The following is a 12,842-nucleotide window of genomic DNA, read 5'->3' as shown; positions in this document are numbered from 1 at the left end:
AGAATTTTATTTTGGACGTATAGCCAACCCTTGTTAGCATTTAAACATTCTTATTGTCTGTTAACGGCTAAACAGTTGATTATTAACATTGCTAGTTAATGAATATTTGATTATTTCCGTGATCATGCAACAAAGATAATTACCGTAGTTCCTGAATTGGGTGTTAGTCTACTTCAGTGTAGTTCAGTAGTACAAAAGGTTATATGAGAAATACATTTCAATTATAGTGATTATAATTTTACTGATATATCACATTCAAACTATCCAGTTCTGAGTGAGGGTGAAACTGTAACAGTAACAGTCCATAATCACGTAGGAGGTGCTTTTAGCTGTGGGAGGCACTTATTTCTAATGATTTCCAATTAGTTGAAAGGCAGTTGCGTGTTGTTAGTGGAGCCATTTATGGTGCATCGCATGTTCAGGAACTACATGTTGCTCTGTCACACAACTCACACCTGCAGTCATTGACTGTCAGAGTGTCCTGTGCATGCATTTGCTTGACATCTTCAGTTAAAGGAAACATTGTAGACAGCCGGTTGTAGAGTCAAGAAAAACAATATTTAATCTGCTGTTAGCGAAAAAAAGTGCTCTGTGTTTCTTTTGATCTATTTTGATCAAAACAAAAGTGGCTATTTCTTCCATTAGATCTTTTATACACAACTGAAATGGCAAAAATACTAGTAATGCTAGTTTCTGATCACAATAATTGACCAACAGAGAATATAATGATACGAATAAGCTGCATCAGACCGCTCAAATGGATGCTTGTTTTTTCCATAAATAGTTAATGACATTAGCTGATTTCATTACCTTTGTGAGCTACTGTAAGTGATTGACAGCCCCGGAGTGTGTGTGTGTGTGTGTGTGTGTGTGTGTGTGTGTGTGTGTGTGTGTGTGTGTGTGTGTGTGTGTGTGTGTGTGTGTGTGTGTGTGTGTGTGTGTGTGTGTGTGTGTGTGTGTGTGTGTGTGTGTCAAATCACTGACTCAAACCGATCTGTATTCAGCACGAGGCATACGGACAGTGTTTTCTAACAGATGTTGTGTCGTGTCTCTGTCCCAGCTGACAGCGCAGCAGATTGCCATCCAGCAGCAGCTCCTTCAGATGCAGCAGCAACATCTCCTCAACCTCCAGAGACAGGGCCTGCTGTCCGTCCTACCCAACAGCCCCATCGCACTCACAGGTACGCTGCTTACACTCATTACTGCCTAGCTTTTTTTTAAAAACACCTTGAAATGCTTTCAGGTAACACCACCGAGCCAAGGAGTCTGTTTAAATGTTGAAACCTTGATCCTTTTAAATGTTAAACTGACCAACTTATATCAATAATGGTAGCCTTATAACAGAAACACCTCTTCCAGTTGATGGGTTTTATTGAAAGACTGTCTGCTTTAATTTAAGCTAACTGTACATAATAAACTCTCCTTAAACTAAGAAGTGACTCATATAAGCGTATAGTAGGACCCGGGTGTATTTTAACACAAGAATCTATTTATAAATACTATTTCAGGCTGTGATGGTAGCACTCTGTCCACCGGTGGAGACCCCAGAGAGTCTTCCAGTCAACAATCATCTACCAACGGTCTTCACAGTTTGCTGAGGAGGAAAGAAAGGTACTGCCCTGTCAGAGCTTCAGTTTCTATGAACCCTGTTTTTATTGTGCTTGAGTTGTGCCAACATGTTGTCTCTAAGAAGTATGACTAATATTTGAACTTTGTATTCGTTGCAGCGGGTCACTGGATCTGGAGATCACACAGAATAGCCACGCCCTCTATGGAAACGGCATGTGTAAATGGCCCGGCTGTGAGACTGTGTTTGGAGACTTTCAGGCATTTCTCAAGTGAGGGAAAAGTGTGCATTCCTCTGAAGCTGGCGTAATGTTTACTTAATGATATAGTCATCTAGACACATGAGCCGTAAATCGTTTCCTCTTATTTTACAATCATTTATTTATACCCCTGTTTGTTACGTTAAGCCCTGTGATGATTTTAATATTAGTGAGTTGAAATCAATATCATTTTAGATCTAATTATTACGATTACTTGCCATTATCCTCTTCGTATTTCGTAGAGTGTGAAACAATTTTGTATGCATTTGTCTGCAGGCATTTGAATGGTGAACATATACTGGATGACAAGAGCACAGCACAGTGCCGTGTGCAGATGCAGGTGGTTCAGCAGCTGGAACTGCAGGTATGCTTAAGAATGATTGTTTAGATTTTTTGTTTTGTTTTTATATTTCTCATTTTAAAATTAAATTACAAAAGGGAAAATATATTTTTGATTGAATGAGAGTGACATATACAGTCCTCTTTAAGACTATTGCCAAAGAAAGGGAAGAGTTTTTTTTATAAACTCTGACAGGAAGTGTTAGCAGTGGTGGTTTGTTTTCGCACCAGGCCTGGAAAGTAGAAGTGAGTCTCTATAGATAATAACACTTCTCAGGATGCTAGAAGTATTCCCACACCAAAATGTCATTTCCTTATTTAACACAAGCTGTGAATTCAGCAACTCTCTCACTTCTATTTCTGTGTCCCGCTCTATCGCAGTTGAAGAAGGACAAAGAGCGGCTGCAGGCTATGATGGCTCATCTCAAGTCCTCTGAACCCAAACCCACAGCGCAGTCTGTAAGTACCTGCTGCAACTGCTTCCTTCAATTACGATAAATATTGCTTTGTCTACGGTAACGCTGACGTTCTGTACATAACTGCTTTGTTTTTTTCAGGTGAATCTGTTGCCTCTGTCCTTCTCCCAGGCAACAATGCCCAAAGGGCCTCCTCAGATGAGTTTGTCTCAGAGTGCCACGGCTCCCTCCACCCCCCTGACGCCGCTCTCTGAATCCCCCTCGGTCCTCACCCCCAACAGCATGTTCACTGGGACCCCCGTACGGAGGCGCTACAGCCGCTCCGTCAGCCAAGGTAACGGTGAGAACATTTTTCATTCTTCTTTTTTAACTGAAACATGTCTCTGCAAAGATGAACACGTGTCTAAGAGACACAGAAAAGTGGCTTATAAGTTGCTTCTATTTTCCTTGAATTGGAAATGTTATCATCTTTGTTTCATGCTCTTTCTGTGTATATGAATAAATCTAGTTTTTTTATGTCTTTCCACAGATATAGTTGATAATAAGGAGTTCTACTTAAGCACAGAAGTTAGACCTCCATTTACATACGCATCCCTCATAAGACAGGTAACATTCACTTTCTCTCTTTTTAAACTTCCAACGCATAAAGAAACAGAAATAGATGTTTTAATATCTCATTGCTCTTTCTTTCTCTATCAGGCAATATTTGAATCTCCTCGCAACCAGCTGACGTTAAATGAAATCTACAACTGGTTCACAAGAACCTTTGCATATTTCCGGCGTAATGCAGCTACTTGGAAGGTATGAACTGAGTTCATGTCTTTTAGATTTTCATCAAAAACCAGAAAAAGTCTCCAGAAACAGTTGGTTACATTTCATGTAACTACATGGATGCTAATAACTAAATAATTCCTTATTTTATTCTCTTCTTTAATCTTCCAGAACGCTGTCAGACATAATCTCAGCCTCCATAAATGCTTTTTACGTTTGGAGAATGTGAAGGGAGCCGTGTGGACAGTGGATGAGATCGAGTTCCACAGGAGACGACCTCAGAAAGCTGCTGGTACCGGGTACGTTCGCTATCACCCTGGGTGGTTTTTAGATTGAACTACAAGTCTGATAAGCAGGCCATTTCTGACCTTCAAGCCCCACCTGATAAGTACACACAATATTTACTGTAAGCAAGTCCTAAGTCCACCAGCGCCACAAACAAAATTAGATTTGGTGTGTTCAAACAAGCAAATGGATGCCTTTGAGAACAAAGTGATATTTCCCACAACCTTGATCACTCAGAAACACTCCTGTCAGCAGGTCTTTGAAAACTTCACGTTATTGTGTTATTCTGCTTGTCATGTCTTGCCACGGTGACTCAGATGCCTAACTTGTGTTTATTTAATGAAACTAACAGACCTGGAAACAGAGTGTTTGTTTAGGCAGATGGTCACAGTGCCATAAGTTTAAGGATATCCCACTAAGTCCCACCCTCCTATGTTACTGTTCCTACAGTACACCAGTCAGGGAACAGCAGCAGGTTTCCCTCTTAAAATTCCCTCCCAAAACGCCTGTAGAAGAGGGCTTAAATATTCCTTTAATTGCTTCATGCATAATATCAAAGTAAAGAATATAAATGATCTTAACCATTGAATGAACCATGTAGAGATCATGGGGAAAAACTGTTCTTGTGCAGTGTAGAGTTGGGACTAGGATAAGTGAAAGTGAGAGTTCAGAATGATATTTCACTCATCTAACATTAACCTTTATGGCTGCTTCAGTCATCGAGCACCAAATATTGCTCTTAACATAGTGGCCGTTTCTCAATCGCGAGGATGCTGGCTTGGTAGCCCAGGGTGTCCGCGGGGTCTTAAAAAGTATTAAAAGTTGATAAATCAATTTAGCGAAAATTAAGGCTATTAAAAAGTATTAAACGGCATTTTCCAAGGTATTAAGAAGTCCCACAGCAACGACAACATGAAACACCCTTTAATTTACTGAAACGACATGTCGGGAAACCCCCTCAAGGCGGCCCCATGCATAGCGCGCCGTAAAATGCTGCTTCTTATTTTAAGTTTCGTTGCCTTGCTCCGCTCTGTGTGGGGGGGGGAATAAACGACTACGGTAACGGGTCCCAAGGTGGGTAGACCGGCATACGCAACGCTCTGGGGGTCCAACGGCTCCGTGTGTGCCCTATATGATCATTTTCTGATAACGATGAAATAGCCCGCCTCCCTCTCCCCATGTCTCCTGCTGCTGCTGGGCTGTCAGAAGAGGGGGAGGAAAAGAGAGGCAGGTCACCGTTTATTAAATATTATGTATACAGAGACAGAGTCTTTTATCAATTTTGTTTTAAAGCTCATATAAAACTAAAGTAAGACCTTTTTTTCTGATCCTGGTTACTTTCTAATTTTGTACGGTAATGATTTAAACTTTTAACATTTTTTACGGAAATGCGCCGCGACGGTTCCCTCGCTCCCTTGGAAGATGTCTGGTAGAGTGGGTGTTTCATCTGCTGGGTGGACTACTCTGATGAGATTTACAGCAGGAGAACACGCCCCACCGCGGAGAATAAACAGGAAGGGGGCAACCATGGCAACCATGGCAGCCACTGCTCCGGGGTCTTGCTTCGCTGCTTGGGTAGTGTGTGTGGGTGTGGCGGGCAGCGGCACCGTACAGCTTCTTGACATATGTTACTAGTCATCGTGTTCCATGTATTTCCAGCGGGGGTCTAATGTGGACTACGGTACACGTTGAATGATCGATATGCGTGTGAACGGAAGACTTTTTGCGTTTTGCGTATGCGTTTACCGTATGCGTCGCCTCATGGGGCCGGGGTCTAAGCCAAACTATATCCGGTCACAGAGATCTGCTATTTTAAAGTAAAGTCAACACATATTGACCCTAAATATAGTCTATATTAAGAACGAGAAAAGTCTTAACATATATATCCTTTTTTGTAAACATATGACAAATGTGTGAGGGTGATGACGTCAGAGCATCGTCTTATGTGCCAGGGCTTAGCCCCGGACAGCCCCAGCCCAATTTAACCCCTGGGTATTTGTGAGGGAGCTCCTATGGCATTACCCCGCTGAAGCTCACCAAAGTTTAACATATTTCATAGTTCAAAGTTTTGTCAATTGTTTTGTTTATTGGTCAAATACTGGTTTCTAATGGTTTCTGAGGAGTTTTACTGGAATGAAAGAGCACAGAGTCTACAGAAGCAAAAAAGTAGCATACTGCATTAAACCTGACCTTCACAGAGAGGTTGAAGTTCATGTGGAAAGGAGGCTTCAGTAGTCTGTCTGCACTCTGTTTAGTTTTGCTATCTTACAATCAATATAGTCAATGTGAGGTAAAGTGTGTTGCCAATGTAACCGGTTTGAACTCAAAGTTGCGATGAGGTCTTAAAATGTATGGAAAGGGTCTTAAAAAAGGTCTTAAAAGGTATTAAATTTGACCTCAGGATTCCTGCATATACCCTGTAGTCGCATACTTCCAAGTCACTTCCTTCAGAAACGAAGCCAGTATGCTTCCAAGCCACGGCTTCGGAAAACTAAGAAGAATGGAACAGACTAACAAGTGTGCCACTCTCTCTAGCAGTTTCAACATAAACTGTACCGAAAATAAATACCTCACCGATGTCTATCTAATTATGAACTTGCTTTACTTTCACGGAACACATTTGTGGTTATAACAAATGTAACAAAGTCACATATTTACCAACACATGTTCTACGCCACTACATACTTACATTTAAATGTGCGCTGCGTCGGTTCAGCCATTCTCCACAAGGGTTTTTGAAATTGGTCCGTGCGCAAAGCATCGTGGGGATTTTAAGGACGCGAAGTGTACCCATGTGCAGCCTCGAAATTTCCCCCAAACCAAGGACGCGGCCTCGGTGGAATTCCAAGTATGCTAGAGATTGGAACAGTACTTCGGCGGCACTTGATGACGTAGTATCCTTGAAATATTGGCTTGGAAGCCAGTATCCTCGAGATTGAGAAACGGCCAGTGCCAGCCCAAATCTATGATGCATATCTCGATCCCTTAAGGTGTTGATTCTAAATTAAATATAACTTTTTGTCGCTTTTCTCTTTATCTCTATTTATAGGTCCTTGCAGAAAAACTCATATAACAACCAGAGCGTATCGGGGTCTGCTCCTCAGGTAAGACTGACTTAAAGCCCTTTTTTTTTTCAATAAAAAAACTGAAATGTGTTAAATTGTTATACGACACTATTTGCCCATTATTCACAATGCTCATAATAGTCTGGAATTGTCTCGACTTTATCTGTCATGTGTTGCTGCAGTGTGATAATGCGAATTGTTACTTTTTTCAGAGTGGTGGTCTAGACGGCAGCAACTGTCTCTACAACCCTCTGGGCAGCATCCCATTTCACTCGCTGCCTCACCTCCTCCAGGAGCAGATGAATGGAGCCCTGGTTAATGGGTCTGGATACCAAAGTGACAGCAGCGCTACACAGTCCCCTCCACAGGCTTTGTAAGTGTCCTCTCCGGAGCTAAATGATTGAATGTAATTATGTGATCACAAGTCCTGATTACACGTTGTTTTCCCTGACACAGCATTAAAGAGGAGCAGGAGGATGAGGAGATAGGTGAAGGTTATCCCTACGAATCTCCGGAGAGCACAGACGAGCTCGGCCACAGCCCGGAGATGAACCACGATGAACACATGGAGATGCCCAATCTTCATTTCGATCGCGTGCCTTCTCTCTGACCACGAGGTCCAAGACTCTCCACTGCGAGGCCGCCTCACTCACAGCCTGTGTGACTTTATATTCCCAAAGTTTCCAAAAAACGACTGCTTCATCTACGTAACCAAACACTCTCTTCTAGGGGACATTTTTTATCATCATTTGTTTTATTTTGTTCTTAATCTAGTTATTTCTGTACAGTAGAGTGAGATCACAAAAACTTGTTTGTGAAGCTGTCTCTTAATCATTTTATATGTGTGTACACAAAAGGACCAGGATGAGCAGAGAAGCCAAAGGAAAGGGAACAAGGCTGGTTAGCACTTCACAATGAAAAGCTGCCCCCCTCTGTATTGCTACTTAATGCTATGTTGGGGCCCTCACTACCTGATTTTATTCTATTAGTCATAATATATATAAAAAAAATAAAAATGTAGAGGTAAAGAAAGAGGTTGCTTTTTAAATGAAATTATTCACTGCCAACATGATCTGATATTTGTATTTAAAGTATAATCAATTGATCAAAAGAAAACGTAGCTTCTTTATACTCGTTGGTCTTTTTTTCATTCCCTCCACAAACATTGCAGAATTCGCTCTTATCGAGCTTGTAAGAGTAGATAATATAGATTTAACATTGTTGTAAACCAATGCATCTCTATGAATAATAAATCCCTCATGAAAAATGTGTATACTGTTTGTGTCTTTTATCTATTTTTATGATTGCTTTGACGGTAAGCGGTGTCTCACATTATGGCGCCTAACAGCCCCACTTCTCTCAGTAATGGAAGAGAGAAAATGCTCTGGCTGGCAAATTTTCCACCGTGGTATGTTGACGTTTTTATAAACGTTATCGATTCAGCCGTTTACCGTCAGCAGATGAAGCACTGGTTGCGGCAACGTAATAAATTGCAGAACAATCATTACATATAAATGATATTGTTATTTGAAATCACTCGATGTAGGTGTTTGATAAGTGACTCGGCTTGACTTTCCATTGACATAATTGAATGGATCTGTCATACATTATGAATCGCAGATCTGTAGTTGCGCCTCCTGATAGGCGGGTATTGATTTATGTGGAGTGTTCTCACATTGTGGGTGTGTACATGATGACGGGAGGTACTGGAGCTCACAAAGGGGTTCACAGTTGCTGCTGCTACCGATCCCACTGTTGGATATTTAACCAGTAAAGACAGGTAAACTTAAAGTAAATATTTTTGACGGAATTAATAACTTTTAATAATAGGGTTGGTTCATTTTCTACCTTTGTATGCAGGCACATTTATTGCATTATTCTTCAGGAAAACAGGATGTTGTGATTTATTGCTGTCAGTCTTCAGTGAAGCTCTTTAGGTGATTATGATTATTCAGCATGCATGTGTCTCACTGTGTATTTTCTCCACTCTGCATAAGATGACCGCTCATGTACAGCTTCCTGTGAATAATCAGGATGGATTGGAGCTTGAGAAAATAGAGGACCGTGTGTGTGATGGTATGTTGTTTTTGTCTGATCAGGCTAAAATACCGCTTGGATTAAGTTATTGTTAGTCACAACCAGAATAAAACTGCATTGTGATTGATGGACGCTGTGGAGCAGTATATTTTCACACCGTATTCATTTTCCTCCTGCCCAATTCAATCCAGGAAACTAGATCCGAATAAAAGCTTGCAAATCAATAATCTCTCCTCGCTGAAGTTTTATTGAGCAAGCCTCCATTATGCGCTTCAGGTCTCACCTCCCTGAAATACTGCATGTTAATGGTGCTCTGAATTATTAAAACTGCCTCCTAGACTTAGAGGATGTGAGTAACTTATCCAACTTAGAGGATGTGAGTAACTTATCTAACATATACAAGACTGTGAGGGGAGCAGTCACTCCTCTTATGATTTTTTTTCACTAAATCATTCATTCTTTCAAAGGCAGCATCCCTCAGACGGTGATGGAGAATCCACACAGAAAGATGACGGGCAGGCCGGTCAGTGCAGTGTGCAGACTGAGCACCATCTCAGAGCAAGAACAAGACAAGCTAGACACCGATCCCAGTTCCAATGATCCCCTGGGTGGCAGTAAGTGGGGCGGATCCAGCTTCTCCCTGTGTTCGGACAAGTTGAAGAACAGCAGCAGTCATTTGTCCTCTGATGATTCATACCAGCCGGGAGGTGGAGGTACTGTTTATATTACTCCTTAAATACATCAATTGATGACATTGAAAATCTCTGAAACTGTAGTGTTATTAACAAGATTAGGAAGGGTGTAGTTGAGATTTATATTTATGTGAACTGGATGACTCTTTTTTGGATTTCACACTACGCAATTGTTTGAGAAATTTCGTTTTTTTCTTTCTTTGTAGACCAGTCAAATTCATTTAGCAATTGTCAATTCAATAATACAAGTAAATAATATCTTGACGAAATCAGAACACAAGAAGCTTGCATAAATAAAATAAAGATAATTAGATCAAACCAAAAGGTGGTCAGGCATGTTTTTTTGATGATAATAAATAAGATCTAAACGGGATAGGTATTTACACGGGTTTCAAAGGTATCAATGGAGAGTTAGAGCTAAACAATCTAATTGCTTGGAGGTGAAATAAGGGATGGGTAGTTCAGAAATAAAACAGTCAATGCTGTGCTTTAACAATCATACAAATTATCTTTAAATACAATATGTACTTCATTGGGAACGGATCACATTTTTTTAATTTTTCTTTTTTTTAAGTGTTTTGTGAAATGCTGTGGTGTTTTCTGAAATGCTGTAGTGTTTTTTGAAATGTCGTTGTGTTTAATTAAATGCTGTAGTGTTTTCTGAAATGCTGCAGCGTTTTGTAAAAATGTTAAGTGTTTTCTGAAATGCTGTAGCGTTTTGTGAAATGTTTAAGTGTTTTCTGAAATGCTGTAGTGTTTTCTGAAATGCTGTAGCGTTTTGTAAAATGTTTAAGTGTTTTCTGAAATGCTGTAGCGTTTTTTGAAATGTCGTTGTGTTTAATGAAATGCTGTAGTGTTTTTTGAAATGTCGTTGTGTTTAATGAAATGCTGTAGTGTTTTGTGAAATGTTGTTTTGACTTGCACTTCAGGGCCACTGTAAGAAAGCACATATTAAACAAAAAAATATAATGCTTTACGAAGAGCAAAACAAATCTAATTGCTGGGAGGTGAAATAAGGGATCGGTAGTTCAGAAATGAAACTGTCAATGGAGAGCTTTAACAATCATTAAAATAGTATTTAAATATAATCTGTATTTCATTGGTAACTAGTTTAATCATGGTCATAAATGTTTCCTCTTTTTCATTTTACCTTCTTCTACCTCGTCACTGCCTCCAGATGACTGTGCAGGACTTCTCCTCGCCTGCCTGAATTGTCGTTTCCATGAGTTTATGGTTCTCATACAGGATACATGCGAGAGGGCCGTGAATCGCTGTTTCCCCTCATACAAATACATCGCAGCGTTGAGTGAAAGAGATCAGCAGGGACAGGAATGCTGCAATTACAAGCTGGAGCTGGACTTTAACTGCTGTGGCTCCTGTCAGGATGCTGGAGAACTCATAGAGCTGGCCATGGAGATATCAGAAGTCTGCTATCGCTGAGAAAGGACTTCAAACAAAACCACAAACATTATAAATCGTGAATGCTCAACAAACCTAATTACTGTCTTGTCTTATATATGTGATGAATTGCCTGAATTGTTAGTTTGTTGTTTTCATGTTTATAAAGCACTGAATGGTTTAGGACCAAGATACATTTCTGATCTTGTGCTACATTATGAACCATCCAAAATTCTCAGGTCTTCTGGGATGGGTCTGCTTTCTGTCCCCAGATTCACTAAACTAAACATGGAGAAGCAGTGTTCAGTTATTATGCTCCATAGATCTGTCATTTGTCATTTCTAATGTTTCTGTTGCACTATATCTTAATGATTTTGTAAAGCACTTAGACCTGCCTTGTGAAGAAATGTGCTAAATAAATATACTTGCCTTGCCTCATGGGAAATGCATATGATCTGTAACTTTTGTGCTTCACCATTACTTCAGCAGGTAACAACTGCCACCCTGTGAAATCCTGTTTTGAGTTGGTTGTTAGATAAAAGCAAAGAATAGCTAATTTGTTGTCAAAGCCACACTTAAGAACTGCCCTGTGTGTCATGCAGGAGAGGAGAGTGTAAGTTGAACCGTTTCCATGTCCTCTTGACTCACATCCAGTACATTTTCAGTGTCACTCCATAAAGCATGACATGTTGCATATTGGATGTTAAAATCTAAGTTTAGAATGGAAATAGCTTGATATTATGCATTAAAGGGACTACACTATAAGGGACTACACTGTAATATGTATTATTAATAGGTTTTAGTTTGTCTCTTTTTCTCCAAATGTGTTTTTGTTTATAAAAAAAGTGTTTTACTTAAAGAGTACTTCGGAGATTCATTACTCTTTTTGGGATACCGTATTTAATAAAATCTCACAGTTGATCCAGCAGAACCAGAGATATTTGAGATATTCGACACATTTTCATCCTTATCTTATCAAATGTAGCCATGTACTTCCTTATCCCCACACCCTCAGATTTTGTAAAATGTTTGACCCAATTAAAGCTGCCTCAAATGACATCTCTCAATGCAGTTTGTGAGATTTTGAGTAGCTCCCCCTAAAGCCAATTAAAGGCATATACAACTTTTTTTCACATTTAGTTATAATATTACTCACCAAGACCCGTAAACGTAATTTGCTTTTTATAATCTATCGAGTTAACCGTTAAACTAAGGTTTCCAATTAATGATTCGGACCAGAGGCGTTGTCTCGGAAAACGCAGTAAAAACATTGGCATAAGCGCTAAGAAAGCTGACACTATTTACCTGAGAAGAAACAGGAGGCTGGTTGCTACATTTCTTCGTCGCCTTGGGTCGGCACGGGCACGGCAATATCAAGAGTAATGGTCAGATACTTCCAACCAACCCAGTCTCACGGCATTTTGTGTTATAGTCACGAAATTAATCTATTGATTCGTGTTAACCAACACGATTTCCACATTTGTTTTGTGTCACACGAAATCACGATTTTAAAAGCAATTGTAAATAATAACAAATTAGAAGGAAAAAAATATTTAAAAAAATACAGATTTCAGTATTCTGACACAGAACGATTTTAGAAGCAATGTATTTCTAATGATGTTTCGTGCCTGCACCAAATAATAACAAATTAGAAGGAAAAAAAGATTTAAAACATACACACAGCTTCTGGTCTTCCAATACCCGACCGGAAAAAAAAACGTGGTGCAGGCACGAAACATACTACCAATAGAAATACATTGGTTTTAAAATTGTTCTGTGTGACACGAAACAAATGAGAAAATCGTGTTGGTGAACACGAATCAATAGATTACATTTATTTTGTGACTATTACACGAAATGCCGTGAGATTGGGTTGCAACCCAACCAATACACATAATTAGCCTGTAATCAGATTACATCCCAATCAGAGGGAGAGCTATGATTCTCTGCTAAAGTAGATATGATTCCACTCTCTACCCATAGCAAATAGCTGATGGTTGCTCTCTTAAAAAA

General features: G+C 39.8%; 1 protein-coding gene across 1 annotated transcript; it reads left to right on the top strand.

Moving 5' to 3' along the window:
* Window positions 1-934: 934 nt before the first annotated feature.
* LOC104954458 (forkhead box protein P1-B-like) lies at window positions 935-7,973 on the top strand (the record flags this gene model as incomplete). The annotated part of the gene is made up of 12 exons (XM_010781563.1): window positions 935-1,181; window positions 1,509-1,611; window positions 1,728-1,838; window positions 2,103-2,190; window positions 2,547-2,624; window positions 2,723-2,915; window positions 3,111-3,187; window positions 3,281-3,382; window positions 3,524-3,651; window positions 6,687-6,741; window positions 6,915-7,075; window positions 7,159-7,973. Coding segments are annotated over 12 exons (1,497 nt in total), but the record flags the coding sequence as incomplete, so codon positions are not given.
* Between the last annotated feature and the right edge of the window lie 4,869 nt (window positions 7,974-12,842).

Source organism: Notothenia coriiceps, unplaced genomic scaffold, assembly GCF_000735185.1.
Source record: "Notothenia coriiceps isolate Sejong01 unplaced genomic scaffold, NC01 NC01_scaffold00023363, whole genome shotgun sequence".
Lineage (NCBI taxonomy): Eukaryota > Metazoa > Chordata > Actinopteri > Perciformes > Nototheniidae > Notothenia > Notothenia coriiceps.
This window is presented reverse-complemented; position numbering and strand designations above follow the sequence as displayed.